The sequence below is a fragment of the Vespula vulgaris genome, chromosome 3 (genome assembly GCF_905475345.1).
Source record: "Vespula vulgaris chromosome 3, iyVesVulg1.1, whole genome shotgun sequence".
Lineage (NCBI taxonomy): Eukaryota > Metazoa > Arthropoda > Insecta > Hymenoptera > Vespidae > Vespula > Vespula vulgaris.
The window spans coordinates 8,523,633-8,542,500 of record NC_066588.1 but is presented as its reverse complement, the minus strand read 5'-3'; the positions used below and the strand labels follow the sequence as shown (position 1 = coordinate 8,542,500).

The 18,868-nt window shown below is 34.1% G+C and overlaps 2 protein-coding genes across 7 annotated transcripts in view; one reads left to right on the top strand and one right to left on the bottom strand.

Moving 5' to 3' along the window:
• Positions 1–7,064: 7,064 nt before the first annotated feature.
• LOC127062186 (uncharacterized) lies at positions 7,065–10,309 on the top strand. The gene is made up of 6 exons (XM_050989938.1): positions 7,065–7,319; positions 7,380–7,627; positions 8,449–8,556; positions 9,304–9,479; positions 10,075–10,238; positions 10,303–10,309. The coding sequence occupies exons 1-6, from the start codon at positions 7,129–7,131 to the stop codon at positions 10,307–10,309; spliced, it is 894 nt and encodes a 297-aa protein (XP_050845895.1). The 5' UTR covers positions 7,065–7,128.
• A 1,654-nt stretch (positions 10,310–11,963) lies between these two features.
• Positions 11,964–18,868, bottom strand: part of LOC127062606 (calcium-transporting ATPase sarcoplasmic/endoplasmic reticulum type) — a 36,127-nt gene continuing 29,222 nt past the window's right edge. For all 6 annotated transcript variants that reach the window (XM_050991112.1, XM_050991119.1, XM_050991117.1 and 3 more), the window contains one exon: positions 11,964–18,032. Coding sequence is in view for 1 of the 6 variants with exons in the window: in XM_050991119.1 (XP_050847076.1) it covers positions 18,004–18,032 (29 nt within the window). In the remaining 5 variants the exon portion in view is untranslated. The remainder of the gene's footprint in view (positions 18,033–18,868) is intronic.

Here is an 18,868-nt window from a genome sequence, read left to right as displayed (position 1 = left end):
TCCTACGTCCGGAAATTGGAAATCAAAAAAAGAAAGGAGAAAAAAAAAGAAGAAAAAGGTATCGCAGAATATCACGAAAAATAACAAATACTCGTTTCCAACTGATAAAAAATATTTTGTAAACTATTTAACGTCGACCATATACAATTTACAAGAGGTAAAAAGCGGGATATAGAATATTTATTCGACGCGTATGCCTGTCAAGAGATTTTTTGAAACACATGCGTTCGGTCTATTTTTTTTTTTTTTGTCATTTCCCCCTCCTTCTGTCTGTCTCTCTCTTTCTCTCTCTTTAGTCCGCATATTGTTTATTTTTTACAAGACCGCACTTGGTCGATTTTTGCTATCACTAATTTTATTTTCTCTCCGATGGAATATATTCTTTTACGCGAACGGAAATCTCGCGTGGAATATTACACGTGCTATATTCGAAATTATCTTGATGGCCATATTTACGAATATATAATTGTTTTTAAACAGTAAAATATCATCTCTCGTTTTACGTATGTGTACGTAAAATACGTGTAAGTACATATGTAAGTACGTAAGTTTTATGTGTATATATGTAGGAATTATGAACTTACTGGGTAACAATTAAGCAAACAAAAAGTTACATTATCAATGGTATTTCCATGACCCGGCTATTTTATACTCTTTTGAAATTTGTTATCTCTGCTGTTTTATGTACATATATTTTGCGTACACATACACACACACACATACACGCGCGCGTGTATGTATATGTATGTACGTAACAACACGGACTGGTTTTCGTTCGATATAGTAGAAGAAGAAATTTATGATATTTACCAACCCGAAACTCTTCTGTTAGAAAATCTTCGTCGATGTTCCAATAAATCAGTTGGAGCATTTCCGTTAATAAAACTATAAATGAAACACATATCGGCATATTCACGATCTGAAAACACTCGTGGCATGTGTTTATATGAAATCGTAAAACTTATTTAATGATATCAATACGAATCACATTAATCTCTAATAACATGATAAAAAACGATGTTAAATAGTAAACACGTATTGCATCTAAATAGATTAGATAAACACCGTAAATACCATCACTTCATATAGTATATGTAGATATTATATCGAACGAAAGTAATTTATTTCTTAAGTAAATTCGATTTAAAATATTTTTCTTAAAAATTTGTGAAGAAACATTTTCGAACTCGTATATGTTTATACGACATTTTTCAATTATATTTTACTCGTTTAGAATATGTGAAAAAGACAAAGATAGATTGGAGATAACTTGTACATATACATACACAAATATATATATACATATACTTGTACATATATATGATGTATATGTGTATATATATATATATATATATATATATATATATATATATAGAAAAGTATGTGTGTGTATATATATATATATATGCATATACATATACATATACATATATGTGTGTGTGTGTATGTATATATATGGAAAGTATATATGTGCATTACTCGAAAGCTTCTCAGTTACGACGAAAGTTTCTACGCTTATCGGTAGCGTGTGCTTCATCAATGGGACTCGATTAACGTTATGCGAGCGATTTTACGGACGAAGTAAAATACGCTTACCCAAAACTTTCTTAAAATTCATTTAAATTACCATCAGAAGTCCAAACGTTCTACGTACATACACATTGAAACGAACGCGTAAGAGTACACATATACGAACTTACACATTCACACCACCATACGTACGTAAATACGTCTATCCGTTAGAATTTACTGTGCGATGGAAAAGCGCATTTGAACGCAATGCGTTTTACATACTTTATACTAAACGATACGAAAGATTAGTGGCCTAGGGTTACGTTACACTTTTGATGGATGTGTAATTATGAAACCGATATCGAATTGTAGTTCATTTTTACGATTATTACTTATCGTTATTGTAAGCTTTACTCGTCGCTAATCGAAGACGATAAAGATAAGAGACCAAAAATTAACGAAACAGGAATTACGAACTTCGCTAATTCTATACATATACATATACATATATATATATAATATATTTCTGTAAATAAATAAGTTAAACACGAATTATAAGAATGCAATTCACCGATAGATATCGTCTGTAAGCTATTGTTTCGTAACAAAAGAAAATGATGAAAAATATTTATACTAATCTATTTCCTTGTATCCTTTTCAAAAACGGTTCAATACTTAATATACGTAAATACGGATAAACTAATTGTAACATTTTCGAGAAATTTTCAAAAAAATGTTTCTTTTTCCGCACACACTCGTTCGATTTAAAGCGATGTTTTTAAATTCATTTCATTATATTATTAAATCGAAATTTAAACTATTAACGGAATTGTAAAGATTTTTGTGGAGTTATGTGCTTTCGCTCGCGTAAAACTTTAAACGCATTTCTCTCGAAACGTTTTTCCTAGTTGAACACACACACACATACACACACATATATATATATGAATAAATTCGTATCCGATAGTTTTGAAATTTTAAAGAAAATGTTTAAAACGCATTCAACAATTTTCTCTCTAATTTTCATAATTTTTTTTTTCCTTTTCAACTGCCGCGGTAAATAAAAAAACTATTGCGTAAAAAAGAAAGAAAAAACAAAAAAAAGAAAAAGAAAACCCAAAAAACAAACAATAAAAAAAAAAGAAAACCTCACGACTTTTCAAAAAAACCTCATATGCAATTAATCGCTAATCTTTTAATAATATTCCAGAGATCACGTGTCTCGATGATATTTCATAAACGTTGGTAAACAAATAACAATAGTCACAAACAATGGACAAAAATATTTATTCTTTTTTTCTCTTGTCTAAGTAAAACTTTTGTCATTTAAAAGCATTAACCCGTAAAGTTTGCGTATATTAATTAACGTTAAAACGAATTTTCACTCAACTCGACAAACAGAGTGTATCAAACTTGTATAATATGAATTATTTCATAAATAGAACTATACGCGGAAACTGTATACATGGATATTCACATAAATAGCTTTTCACGGAAGAAGATAGAAGCAGTCTCTTCACATAGATCGTTCCTCGAATTTTAGTTGGAGACGGCTCTTCTACTCCTAGGCAAGGAGACTTGCTCCTTCCGGTACAAAGTTATATTCCTGGAGCGAGTAATTTGGGTTATCGCACAGTCGATAAACGATGAGGACAGTCCTCGAAAGTTGGCGGTGCTGCTTAGCGCTATTACGAACCATCGTACACCCTTGAAAGGCGCACCAGTTGGAAATGGAACGTTTCGAAGCTCCTACGAATAGAATACCCTGGCAGACTTTCTACTCGTACTAGGAACTCTCTCTGTCTATTCGGGATACAAATCTCGACGACTTCTACTACTAGTTTTCTATACCTAGACTGAATCTACTTATACGCAAGCTGACTCTTATTACCAATTCACTTTCTAGATAATACTATATTCTTAAGGTAAGAGAATAATTGAAATATATTTATAATCAAAATTAATACGAATGTATAATTGATCATTTAATAATCGAAAATGTTAAACATTTTTCGTTTTAAAACGGAACACCCGATAGACGTTTAATTTTGATAGATTTTTCATTTACGATGTAATAATCATTATATATAATTTCAAAAATTATGTATAATTATATTATGCTTTGACGATAATTGACGAGTTGTCAGTTGATTTTCTTTCCTTTTTTTATTTTCCTTCTTAATAGGTCACATATATTTAGATGGTTCAAAAAAGTGGTTGTTTTCATTTCTTTTTTGCGGGTGATTTACTTTACTAATGAAAAATCTTTAGTTCTTTTTTTTTATACGCGATAATGCATACTTTGAAGAATATTTTTCAACAAATAGAATTAAAATAATTTGTTTATCTTTTTCGGAGTTATCAATGTCGGACCAAACAGAGTTGTTTTATACGATTTTTATGATACCGATAATATTTTTAGGTATCAAAAACGATTCAAAAAAAGAAAAAAAAAGCCATTAAAATACATCAAAAGAACCAATGCTTTTAAAACCGATTTTTAATATTTCCATTTAATAAAAAAATACGAGTAATTCAATTTATCATGCGATATTCGATAAATATGTTCAATAACTTTTTAATGATTAAAAAAGAATTGCGAGCTTAAATATTTTCGAAGGATAAATATCAAATAATGATTTGAAAAATAATCTTACCGAATTTCGTTAAAATTGATTCAGTATATTTCAAAATATTATTTGCACCGATTCGAAAAACACATAAAATTTAAGGAAAATGCAATATCAAACTCAAACGGCTTTAACTTAATCAATTTTTCGAATTTTCGATCGATGAAGCTTTCAAAGGATATTCTTAAAAGATAATACCATCGAATAGAAATATTTTGGAAAAATCGATATTCTATTTTTTAACCTTTTAAATATAAGTTAACGTGTTATGTACTTTTATATACATTTTTTTATCGAGTTTCTTATCAAATAAGAACAAACGGGCGAAGAAAGTTTACGTTCTCGCGAATAGTTTCGAGAAGGCAAAAGAAAAAGAAAACTATCGAGTTTTATAAACTACGCGTAATTAATACGCGTCTGTAATTAATACTAAGTGTAATTTTAATTCTAAGAATTTCAATTTGTCGATTAACGATGAAAAACAATAAAATAGAAATTTAATTTTGGAAATAAAATTGTTGCAAACAAAAAGAATATCAACTATGAATTTATTGTACTTAATCAATAATTATATTGTATCTACATTATATGACACGTATTTTTCTTTTTTATAATAATTATCTATTATTACACACGATAATATATATATATATATATATATATATATATATATATATATATATATACACGAAATATAGGACGAGTTCTTTATCAAACCGAATTCCCTTACATATTACATATTATACATAATTAACATACTTTGACACCAAAGCTATTTAAACTATTCAAACTTGTTATCCTATAATTAGATAGAAATAGAATATCCCAACGGAGAAACACGTTCACGTGAATACCACAAGCAATTACACTATATTATCAAATGAAAACGTCCATTAGAAGCTAAACATCAATCACGACACTCCTACTAGGTACTCGAAATTGAATCTCCCTGGAGTCGATTAAACGTTCGCATAGTTTTCATAGTATTCGGAAACGATATTCCGTGATACGTAGTATAGCTGGACAATTCGTATTATGCAAATCGTGTAACGATCGGTAGTTGGCACGGCGCTTTGTCGTCGTACGAAAATCGTTGATTTTCATCGGATCGTTGAAAAGAAATATACAAGAAGAAGAAGATAGAGAAGCTAACAGTTAAAAAGGAAAGAAAAAGAAAAGCAAAAAGAAATAAAAATAAAAAAAAAAGAAGAAGATGAGAACGAGTAAACCGAAGTAAGTTACATTACGAATATTCTCGATTTCCTCGTAGTTGACAGGAGTTTGACAGTTACGAAACACGACCTCTAATTGCAATGCCAAAGTTAAATAGGTCGCTTGTGACGTCGATTATTAGTGACGTTAGAGAGGTAAACCGCGTTGCCGAAGAGATACGTTCGAGTTGTCTGGCCGATTTCATCGAACATCCCTCATGGAAATTTCCTACGAAACTGGCAAAAAATGTATGTCTTATGGAAATACTTGAAAAACACGATGGCTCAGCCGGGGAATTGTACATTCTTCTCTTGGAACTGGCTTACGACAGGTCGCTTGTATTTTTCGACTTTCACAAATCCTATCGCCCTTCGTCCATCACCAACTGACGCTTCCATTTTCACGACTTTACGTCAAAAACACCAGCGATACGCTTCGACCACCTTTAGATCCATTTCTTTGACACTTTTACGACGCATGTATTATGCACGTGTGAATGCTTATATCTATAAATATATATATATATATATATATATATATATATATATATATATATATATATATATATTCATCGGATCAAGTAAAATGTTACAAGTTATTCTCGCATCGATTGTTACGAATATCTATATTTAAATTTTTATTCGGTGATATCGTGTAAATAATACTGATTATTAAACGAATAAATAAAAAATTCTTTTTAATAAAATGCCATATATTACTCATTGCTATTTTGTATTTATTATTACTCAAATAATAAGATTTCAATACTTTGTTTAATTCTCAAAATAACTATCTCTAAATGGTTACGAAGAAAAGAGCGTGTAACATTTTATTTGATCTATTCTAAGCACGTACGTGTATAGGTGTATATATATATACACACCACACACACACATACACTTATAGATGCACATACGTAAGTATACACACACACATGAACACATATATTCTTCTAAAAGTCTACTTCCCTGCTTACCAACTGCAACAGGGTGGAACGTTCGCCGATATTCGATAACCGATATTCGATACATATTTCGTGATGTGTGCGTATATATAATGTATATATATATATATATATATACATGTGTGCATGTATGTGGGTGACCCAGCCGTATCACTTTATTCTACTTATCGTATACTATACTGCACCAAGCTGTATATATTAAAAAGTTGTGGTCCAGGCAGGATGTTATTGCCGGAGTAACTTTACGAAGACCGAACGAACGTTCGTCGCGTATTAAATTGTAATATTTAAAATAAAAAATATTTCCTACTCGGTGTCGAATTAACAAATCTGTATTAACACAAATTTTTCTTTCTTTTTGTTTTTTTTTTTTTTTCTTTTTTCTTCTTTTTAGAACTTCACACAAGGTCTATATAGAAAACATGGATATAATACGTTCGACGTTCTCGTTTATTTCACCGCAGGATCCACTTCGTTCTACGTCTTATCCTGGATTTCATAGACGAGTATCCTCTCGTAGAAGAAAAAGAAGAGGATATCTCGAAAGAAACGGCGAACGTGAAAAGGCCGAATTACGTGTCACTCGCACACATCGTGCATCTTCTTTGGAATCGTTTGAAGATCATACCGGAATATCTTTCGAAGAGAGACTCGGTAAAAAAAAAATTTTTAAATTAAAAAAAATTCAGATCAAAAAATATAAAGAATATATATATATATATATATCCGAGAAACCGTACGTGGGTTACATCAATACGATGGTTAAACGAGACCTGTAAGTTATTATTTATTCGAAAGAAATGATCGTAGATGAAAAAGAAAAGTAGTGAGGTCGAGGGCTCTCAGGGAAAAGATTTCGTTTCGAAAAAGGTTCAAGCAAGCTGCGAGCTTAAACATTGCGAGAGTTGCAACATAGCCAGCGAGACTATTTTACGAATGATAAATGCGATAAGGAGTGCCTTCCACGAGAATAAATTAATTTCTGCCGTGGCTGAAGAAAGGTATTACTTCCGGCAGGTATTAGTCCGCCGGAACCGTCGTTGACGATCCTTTTCACACAGGGACCTCTTAAAAGGCGATATTTACGAGAAGACTCAATGGGCCGTGATGAGGAGACTCGCGGCGGCTATTGAGATGGACGTTAAGACGACTTTCGAGATGATGCAGGGGAATGATATGAAAAGGGAAGCGATAAAGAGGAATTACGAGGAGAAGCTGAACTCGCTCGAAGCCGAATTGTCGCGCAAAGGAACGGACTTTGAGCTTTTGCGAGGTGAAAATTTTCAGCTCGAAGGTAGGATCGAAAATGGTAGGTTTCTCTTCTATGTATCTAGTTACTTCGTCGTTTTCTCCTCCTCCTCCTTTTCCTTCTCCTTCTGCTATTCCTTTTTCTTCTTTTTCTTCTTCTTCTTCATCTTCTTCTTCTTTTTCTTTTTTCGGAGTAGCCTGGCTATTCATTCTCTGAAAACTTTCTCCGTGGATTATATATATATATATATATATATATATATATATATATATATATGTGTATCTATGTATGTATGTATATATATGTATATATATATATATATATGTAAGTATATAATAAATATAGGTATATATTAAATAGCCTGGAAAAAGTACGAAGAGCTGAGTTTTCGAATTATTGAGTAGTTGGGCTACTCGAACGAACGATCGATCGATCGATCAGCCGAGGTACCGTGATCGTTGATCATCTTCAGTCTTTACAGACTTTATTTCTAGAGAACTAGTCGAACTAGGAGGAGAAAAAGAAGAAAAAGAGGACTACGACGAAATAGGAGTGGTAGCGAAAGGAAACAAGGAAATTTTATTACTTGCTATACGCGTCTGTCTATGGTCTCGTAAGCGAAGAGAAAACTCGTTTCCTCGCGATGAATAAAACATTTTGACTACTTATATTTAGTTTTCGCACGTGCAGACTTGCTCCGAGAAAAATGATTTAAACGAACATTCGAGAACGTACATTCGCGATCGGTAGATAGATATGTAGATATATAATAGTTATATATATATATATATATATATATATATATATATATATGTATATACACAAATGACTATAGAGCATTAAATTAAAAATCATTTTAAAATGTATTTCGTGTTACACAGTCAAACGGAATTTCAATGCGTTGAAAGAAAAGAATTTTCAATTGGAAAAGACCAAGGAGAGGCTAACCATCGAACTCAAGGATACACGCATCAAATTGGAACGTACAGGTAATCGAATAATCTTCACGATTGCTATAATATCATCATCATCGTTTTATCTATTCGCACTATTGAACGATTTTATCGTGAACATGGGCAAACACTCGAAAGAGTAGAACCACTCGAAATATTCAAATACTCGAGAGAAACTCAAGTGTCCAAGAGTGGTTTGTCATTTCCAGGCCTGACTCGAAATAATTCCAATTCTACTTTCCCTTGAATTTAAATCAACGTTGCGAATCGGCCCGCGATGGTTTAGCTAGTAATTTGAAAAATGCAAGGAAGGCGACAAGCGAATCCAATCGACGCCGGTAATATTGACGTAATTACAGGAAATATGGCCGTTTCTCGCTCGATGAAAAAGGCAATACGGCTGAAAGCGAACGATTCGGAAGATAAATTGAAATCTTACGGATGGAGTGAGACGAGAGAGTACAAAGAAGAAAAATAGAGAAAAAAAAGGGGGAAAGAAAGAGAAGGGGAAAGAGAGAAAGCGTTCAATGGAATTTCTCTCTTCAAATACTACGATCTCTTCAATAAGCAAATTTTCTTTCTCTCTCTCTCTCTCTCTCTCTCTTTATATATATATATATGTCTCTCTCTCTCTCTCTCTCTCTCTCTCTTTATATATATATATATATGTCTCTCTCTCTCTCTCTCTCTCTCTCTCTCTCTCTTTATATATATATGTCTCTCTCTCTCTCTCTCCTTCTCTCTTTTTCGTTCTTTCAACACTCGGCATTTTTCGTATCGCAGCGGAGTCATGGGACATTTTGCAAGGTCAGATCGTGAAACTGGCTGAGAATAAATTGGAACTGGAAAACAGCGTGAGAGGACTAACCGAGAAGATCGTTGATACTCGCAGTGCGTGTCTCGAGACAGAAAGAGCTCTTCGGATCCTGCTGACCGAATTGCAAAGAGAAAATGATTCGGTAAGTCGATTGTACGATACGGAGAGAGAGTGGTGAAGGAGAATTGAGGAGAAGATGCAGTCGGGAGGGGTCGATAGGGTTGATGGAGGGGGAGAGGGGGAGAGAGTTGAACAAGGTTCCTATGAGAGCAGTGCTCCCTGACGGGGGATCATCTCTATTGCTCGTGACATTTTGACACGAGAACGTGGTCGAAATTCGTAATATCGATCCACATGCACGTAGATATGTATTCACGTGTATGTATTCACGTGTACGGTTGTATTTACATAGATATAGTTGGTATATATCTTATATAGATAAATTTATATATATACATATATATAAATAATAATATATAAATTTATATATACATATATATATAAATAATAATATATAAATTCATATACATACACACATATATATAACTATCACATATTTGATATATATGTTGTATAGATAAATTTATATATATATATATATATATATATATATATATATACATATATATAAGGAGATATGTAAGTAATGTACATCGTAAAAAAAAATAAAAGAAAATGTTCTAATTTAAAATGAAATCGGCATTGCCTGAACACGTATATGAACACGTTACTTTCAGATAAAAAAGGAGTACCGTGTTAAACTTGAGAAGTTAGAAACAGAGCTTAAAGCTGAAATGAAATATCGTGAAATCGAAAAGGAACCTGAAGCCGTTAGAAGCGAGGGATTATACGAGGAACGAGTATTAATGCCGGGAGACGATCCGGTGCTGGATATGACGCGGCAACTGATCTCGAATCGCCGGAAAATCGAACATCTTCAACGACAAAATGAACGCCTGTCGAAGACGTTGAATCGTTTGAGAGAATATCGTTTAACGACGACGACGACGACGACGACGACGACGACGACGACGATGACGACGACGACGACGATGACGACGACGACGATGATGATGACGACAATGACGAGAACAACGAACGCGAAAAGTCTCCTCAAATGATCTCCCAGATCTCTCTTAACGTTCAAGGATTTACATGTTCTCCCTGAAAGAAAGATCCTGATAAATCGTTCCGAGATATCAAAGGCACGCGAGAACGTAGCAATGAGGCGCAAGTAATTCGTTCGAAAGGGTCGGTTCCTTCAATAGCATCGCTATTCTACTTCATTTCTTTTCCTTTTTTCTTTCTTTCTCTCTTATTTTTAAACTATGTTCAGAGACAATAATTCTTTCACGAGAAAAAAGGAGAGAGAAAGAGAAAGAGAGAGAGAGAGAGAAAGAGAAAGAACGAAAGTAAAGATAGAAAGACAGAGAGATGTGAAAAATGAGAGAGAGAGAGAGAGAGAGAGAGAGAGAGAGAGAGAGAGAGAGAGAGAGAGAAAAGAAAGAGAACATCGGAGCGTGAAAAAAGCAAGTAGAACGAGTAGACCAAGCGCGAATCTCGATGTACCAAAAAGTTTTAATCATCTCGGGTAATTACGAACTATCAAGGTAGTCCTAACTTTTATGCTCGTTCCCTTCTCTCTCTCTCTCTCTCTCTCTCTCTCTCTCCCTCTTTCATCTCACGATGATGGTACTAATAAATTATACCGTCAGACTTTGCTCGTAATCCGAAGTTCTCCGAAGCACGTTCGACTTCCGGCATCTGGCTCGTCCCTTAGCTGCTATAGTCCGATCGAGATCAAACTGGAACATTGATTTCACGGCTCGAGAATACTCTAAACCGTGGTAAACTTCGCTTCTCTCGAATTTAGATTTTCAGCGCTTTTCTCGTATCTTCTCTCGTATACTTACCTGTATATGTATATACCTATAAGTACCTACCTGGTATATAATGTATGTATTTATGTATGTATGTATTTATGTACTTATGTACCAACTACTTGTTCCGATCGAGTTCGAGAAATTCGGCTAAATAAACCTCGTCCAACCTCGGATGGTACAAAGCTACTTGTTGATTTGGCACCGTTCATAAGCTCTCGCCTGTACGACTGTATATCTCTATGTATATTTACGTACTCAAGATACTACGTACAAATGTACAACTCATCGAAAATTCGGCTGTTTAAAAGAAACTAGAGGGAAAAAAAAGGAGAGGAACAAGAAAGAAAAAGATAAACGAACGAAAAAGAAACCAAGGAAAGGGAAGTTACGTTGAATTTAAATGAATAAAAAATAGAGCATTCGTATGTATTTTTTTTTTCCCAAACCTTTTTATTATTCGTACGTGGCTCTCAATCGTACATAATAAATAAAAGGAAGGTTTCTCGGTGTTTTAGAAGAAAATAATTAAATTTGTTCTTAACAATATGTATATACTCCAACGTAGACGACGTATCGAGCGAGAACGATTGGAGAGTAAATTCTTGAACGTGCGAGCGTGTATATATATATACATATATACATATATATACATATATATATACACACACATATATATACATATACATTTTATAATAATAAATATACTTGTCTTCTTTTATTCTTTCTTTCTTCTTTCATATATATATATATATATATATATATATATATATATATATATATATATATTCATATACATATATATATGTATACATGTATGTATAAATGTATACGCACACACGCGCACACGTAAAATGTAACTTCATTGAAATATATTAAGTACGAATAATTACACTCCACGACATAACGGTATTGTATATATTACAAATGTGAGCTTTTTTTTATTTATTTTTTTTTATTGTTTTTGTTTTTTTTTTCGTTTTGTTTTTTCTTCCTTTAATTACAGTTTGAATGGAGAGCATGACGTGATCTCTCGAACCAGAATGAAGAGATGAAAAAAAGGGAAAACGATCGAACGCCAATTTGATATATATATATATAATTAGAATAAACGCGAGAGCTCGCGATGATCGGACGAAGGAGCCTAGAGTCCGGCTCTTCCCTTTCGTCCTTAACTTTTATCTTTCTCTCACTCTCTCTCTTTCTTTCTCTCTCTTTCTTTTCTTCCCTATCTCTCTCTCTCTCTCTCTCTCTCTCTTTCTCTCTCTCTTTCTCTCTCTCTCTCTATCTATCTACCTTTCTCTTTTTATCGTATCGAGTCTTAGCTCTTTTCCTTGGTCTTTCGCGATAAAGTTTTATATAAAGAGAAAGAGAAAAAATAGAGACAGACAGACAGACAGACAGACAGACAGACAGACAGAGAGAGAGAGAGAGAGAAAGAAAAAGTGAGCTCGCGCGAGTTCGACTCAGAGCCCAAGAAAGATATCTTCTTCTCTACGCCTGCGTCAGTTTCGTAAACTTTACTTTCGTAAACTTATCGTCAAACTCTAATCAATTAATTAAAAGAAAAAGATAGAGAAAAAGGTGGTAAACGACGAAGTTCTGCCGCAAGATCGTCGAGTGTTCGAACGAGAATAGACTCAAAAGCGTAAAAAGAGAGAAAGAGAAAGAAAAAGAGAAAGAGAGAGAGATAAAGAGAGAAAAAAAAGGAGAATATCAAATATTTGTCTTCTTCCTTATTGTTCTACTTGTCTACTTTGTAATTTTTTTCATTTTTCTTCGTTTTTCATCTTCTCCCTCTTCTTTTTTTTTCTTTCTTTTTTCTCCTTTCTCAAGAAAAAAAATCGAGACTCTAGATATAACGAGGAGCATCGATGACTCGAAGAAAAATTCTTTTTATCGCTCGGACTGCCCGCAGCGCCGATCTCTCTCGTTCCCTTCCTCGATTTTTATAAGTTGAAACGATATGAGAAAACAAGAAAGAGAAAAAGATTAAAAAAAAAGAAGAAGAAGAAGAAGAGAGTTCGCGGCGTAAATTCTCGGATATCTTCTTTCCGCGAGACGCAAGATCGATCGTATTGGTCGAACGATAGAAAGAGAAGAACATGAAAAGAGAGAGAGAGAAAGATATATACATATACATAGCAGAAATAAATTATTGTGATAACAAATTGAAAAAAACGAGTCTCGGCGATTCGAATCCTTCTCGCTCGAGAGCCGCTTTTCTTTTCCTTTTCTTTTTTTTTTTTTTTAAATCTCCTCTCCAACTTTCCAGGGAAAACCTTATTATGCTAATTAACATTATTATCATTAATTTATATTATCAATATATAATAATAATAATAATATAAACAACGATCACCGGGATATGGCAATGTCGCATCGTCAATGTGCGCTTTGAGTGACCAAAAAATAGACTCATTTTTATACTCGTTCGCCTCCTTTGATCGTAATATATAATTTATATATATATATATATATATATATATATATATATATATATATATTATAATAATATCGATGATGATAATAATAAGAATAAGAATAAGAATAAGAATAAAAATAATTATTAGTTTCATTTGACTAGTCGCCGTGCGCATGAAACTCGCACCACTTATTTACATCGATCGATCGATCCTCCTGTATCGAGTTTAGCCAATAAAACTCTTTCCCGAAGGAATCGACTCTGACGTAACATCCCTCGTCAACGTTAACGAAGAGGAGCAGATATAGAAGAAGATGTAAATGAACGAAAAAGAAAAAAATAATAATAATAATAATAATAACAAGAGAGAGAGAGAGATACCGATAAAGTTGTCTCCTCCCGATTAAAATGACGAAGAAGATACAATTACACGCTAACCGAAGAGAGAGCGTAAAAATCGTAAAATAAACTCTCTTTCTCGTTCTCTATCTTTCATCGAAAATAAATAAAGAAAAAGGAAAGGTAGAAACAAAAAAAAAAGAAAGAAGGAAGAGAGAAGAACAGAAAAGTTCTGTCATTTCCATTTTTATCGAAAAATAGAGATAGAGAGAATGATAGAAAAAACAAGATGGAGGGGACAGAGAGAAAGAGAGAAAGACAGAAAGACAGAGAGAGCGAGAGAAAGAGAGAAAAAAGGTTAAATTCATGTTCCTCTTAAAAAGATTCCTTCTCGAGAGACGACAAGAACCACCTGAATGAAGAATTTGAATGCGATTGGACGACAAAGGACGTGTTTTCCTCCTCTTCTTCGTCTTCGTCTTCGTCTTCATCTTCATCTTGGTCTTCGTCTTCCTCGTCTTCGTATTCCTTCGTCATCATGGTCTTTCCTCTCCAAACTCTGTCTCGCTTCGTTTCCCCCGAAGAACCGGAAGCAAGTATCACGTGATTCTAAGTTATAAATTTAGCTTGAAGGATTTAGGATGCAGGAGAATGGGGAAAGGGTGTTGACAAAGAACAGCTTCGTTAACGATGCTGCAAGGACGACCGAAAACTTTGTATACAAAAGGAAATAAAGAAAGAGATAGGGAGAAAGAGAGAGAGAGAGAGAGAAATAGATTGTAAAGAGTGAACAAAGAGAGTGAACAAACGAGTGTAAACGAAGTACGCGTTAGGCTACAAGGAGAAAAAGTGATAGACTTGATATTATCAGCATGATGGCAGACACTCTCTCTCTCTATATATATATACAGACATACATACATACATACATATATATATATATACATACATATATATATATATATATATATCACTCACACTCGTTGCTTTCTCGAAAAAAATAAGCTCTCTTTCTCTTTCTTTCTCTGTCTCTTCCCTTCTCATCCTCTCTCTCTCTCTCTCTCTCTCCCTCTCTCTTTCTCTCTCTCTCTTACTTCCTCTTGCTTTTACGGAACATCAACCGGAGATTCTCTCCTGAAGGATGAAAAATCCTTTGGAGTGAATGTCGATTATGCGACAACGTCCTTGGCGAATCGATTTTAAAGGGTCGAACTAGGGGTGGTGGTTCCCCGAAGAAACCAGAAAGGGTTGTAAAATGAAGAAGTGGGATATGGAGTGTGGGTTGTACGAGTAGTATGATCATCGCGTTCTGACTCAAAAAGAGAGATAAAGAGAAAAAAAGAGAGAGAGAGAGAGAGAAATTCGAAGATCGAGGGACGTGCCTTTACTTTTCGATTTCTTTTTCTTTCTCTCTTCGTTCGATTAAGGACAGACGCTATTTCACTCTCTCTTTCTCCCTCCCTCCCTCTCTCTCTCTCTCTCTCTTTCTCCCTCTTTCTGAAACTTAAGATAGGAGAAGCACGATCGAACGATTTCTTAGGTTCTTTTCCTTTTCTTGATCTCGATAATAAAGACGAATGATCGATTGTCGTTCTCTAGTCGTCACGTCTTTCGGTGGTTCATCGATCGGGGAAGTTTGCTACTCAGATATGTTAATTGAATTTGCACTGATTGCTATTAATTGCCGTAATTTCATCGGCCTAATTGTCGTTCGAAGCGAAATAGCCATTTTCGTGCGCGAACCTTTTAAAAATGACTCGGTTATGTTTGTTTCTTTTTCCTTTTTTTTTATTTTTTTTTTGGTTCTAATTTTTTGTTTTTTTCCATACTCTATTCTCTTTTCTCTCTTCTAAGTTTGCCCAATGTTCTTTACCATTTTTCATATCCTCCGTTTGCATTTTCCCCAATCATTCATTTTTTTCTTTTCTTTTGTTTTTATTTTTCATGTTTTTATTTCATTTTTTCAACAATAGCAATAATAACAACAACAAAAGGCATTCCGAAATGACCCGCGAGATTTTTTTCGGAAAAAAAAAAAAGCGATAGCTTCTCTTTTCTTCCATTTATTTCTGATTTTTTCTTTCTTCGTCCTTTCGTCCCTTTTCATTTCTTTTCGTTTCTCATTTACTTTTCCTTACATTCGCTTTAATCTTCGACCCGAAAACGAGTTTCACCCAATTCCATTGAGAAAAGGCTCGACCGACGCTCCAACGCGTATTATTGCGTTTTCGTATTTTCGCTATTATTATTATCATTATCGTTATAATTATTACTATTATTATTATTATCACTACTATTTATTTTTTATTATTATTATTACTATTATTATTATATTATTATTATATCATTATCATTATCATTATTATTATTATTATATATGTATATATATATCACTATTTTTATTAGGAGCACCGTGTTCTTGTTAGAAGCGCGACTACTCTGCAAGCTCAAAAGCTCTGCTCTTTAAGAAGCCCCGGGCTGCGGTTGTCTTTTATATTTTCTTTCGGCTTTGGCGCGAAGGAAGTTTGTGTCGCTATATCGTTTGTTGGCTCTTTGTTTTTTCTTTCTTTCTTTCTTTTTTTCTTTCTTTTATATATATATTTTTTTTTTTAGTTTTTATTTTTCATTTTGTAATTTTTCGTTTACTTCCTTTCTTCCCTCGTTTCTTTACTACGACTATTTTTATATTTTATTTTCTTTCCCGTTCTCCGTTCGTCCGTTCTCTATCACTGTCTCTGCACGATAAATAACTCCATTATATTTGCTTTCTTATTTAATATCAATTTTCTTAATTTTCCTAATTCGATATGAATGTATCGCGGTAGAAGATCGATCGCCGAAAGACAACCTAAGGGTTGAAGCCTTAGGCCCACTAATCGACGATCACTTCCCCTAGCATAACATAATACGTTCGTTATTAGTGACAAAAGAGGAAGAACATCCCGAGCTTCGATGATGAATACGTAAAAGAGAAAGAGAAACAGAGAGATGGAGAGATAGATAGATAGATAGATAGATAGATAGATAGATAGATAGATAGATAGAAAGAGAGAGAGAGAGAGAGAGAGAGAGAAGGAGGCAAAGATAGAGATAGAGAGAGATGGAAAGCGTCAATATGTCGCATAAAAGTGGGGACAAATATGTCATTGATACATTTTAACTCGCGCGCACATGTGTGTATGTGTGTATTTTCCAAAATAAAGGATTCGATCATAGACATATGTCTTTCTTTCTTTCTTCGTATGACCTACACATACACACACACACACACAGACACACACAGAGCAGCAACAGTAGTAGCAGCAGCAGCAGATGTTCTTGGCTCCTTCGGATCAACGAACATAATAGAGGGTGCTGAGGGAAAGACAGAGTTTTTTGTTCGGCTCTCTAACGAAGGTCTCGTATGTACGTTGGTAGCGCACATACACACACATACACACACGTTCGATGTCCTTGGCTGCTTCCTGATGACTCCCTAACAGTATACTCTCGTCATTGCCTGTCCCTTGCGTGATTCTTCGCGTGTGTGATACACACGACCAAACTACCCCTGTTTCCTTTCTTCTTTCTATCCTCTGTTCGATATTAACGACATGATTTCTCCATTTTTTTTCTTTCTTTCTTTCTTTCTTTCTTTCTTTTTCTTTTCCTTTTAATTTTCTGCGTGTGTGCGTGTGCATGTACGACGTGTATAATGGTGGTAATATATGCGTGTCTTCTTGTATACTCTCATTTTCGACTTTTCTCATAATTTTCGAACGGCTCGCCTCGTTTTCGACTACGTTCTATTTTCATACATATATATATGTGTGTGTGTGTTTGTATATGTATGTGTGTTTATATAAATATATATGAGTGTGTATATCCTCGTGTAATTGTACGTATGTATGAGTGTTTTTTAATCGCCGTCTCGAAGATCTCTCGCGTCCGCTATTCGAGGATGCCACTCGCTGTTTCTTTTTTGTATTTTATTTTTTGTGATTTTTTTTGTGCTCGTTCGAATCCCAGACGCATCTCGAGCTTTATTTCCGCGGCGTCACCGGTTGTGCCACTGTAAACATACGACGAATAAAAGAATTATTATTAACGAGGAAAAAGTGGAAGCGTTCGTATTTTATACTTTGCTTTGCTTTGCTTTACTTTGCTTTGCTTTGCTTAGCTTTACTTTGCTTTTACATTTCGCCGAGCGTGCAAGATCGAGCAAGGGATAGATGTATATATTTAATAGAGAGATAGATAGAGAGATAGATAGAGATAAATAGATAGATAGATGGAGAGGAAAAGAAAAAGAGAGAGAGAAAAAGGGAGAAAGGAAGATAAAAAGTGAATTTGGACGAAGGTTGTTAGCGATAGTGTTGGTAGTTTCGAGTTGCCAATATTAGAGCCGGAGAAGGGTGTTAGAGAAAATTTCTTTGGAAAGAGAAAAAGAAAAGAAAGAAAGAGCCTTGATTAAAACTCCAGCCGTTGCTGGTTACTCTTGCGACGCTGTACGAAGGTATGCCGACATGGCTTAACGTGAAAAATATCGACGCTCGCGTTAGTTCGAGAAAGACTCTTGAAAACGGGTGAAAAAGGGAAGAAAAATAGAGAACGAAAGAGAGAGAGAGAGAGAGAAAGAGAGAGAGAGAGAGAGAGAGAGAGAGAACACGTGGAAAGCAGGTGGATAAGGATATGAGGTTTCTTTCTTTTTTTCTTTTTTTTTTGAAATAAAAGCAAAGCTTTTTGACAAACCAACGGTACTACCTTCTATCTCTTCTTCTTTCTCTTTCTCTCTTTTTCGAATCATTCATTTGAAAGAGAGAACGAGATCAAAAGAGAGAGAGAGATAGAGAGAGATAGAGAAAGAAAGTGGTAGAGAATAGTGAAGAGTAGAGAAAGAATGTGTGT

Bases quoted from the DNA above. Each gene is read 5' to 3' on its own strand.
- LOC127062186 (XM_050989938.1), top strand. From the start codon at position 7,129: ATGAAAAAGAAAAGTAGTGAGGTCGAGGGCTCTCAGGGAAAAGATTTC. The intron at 7,320-7,379 runs GTATTACTTCCG...CTTTTCACACAG, and splicing joins TCTGCCGTGGCTGAAGAAAG to GGACCTCTTAAAAGGCGATA. The intron at 8,557-9,303 runs GTAATCGAATAA...TTCGTATCGCAG, and splicing joins CATCAAATTGGAACGTACAG to CGGAGTCATGGGACATTTTG.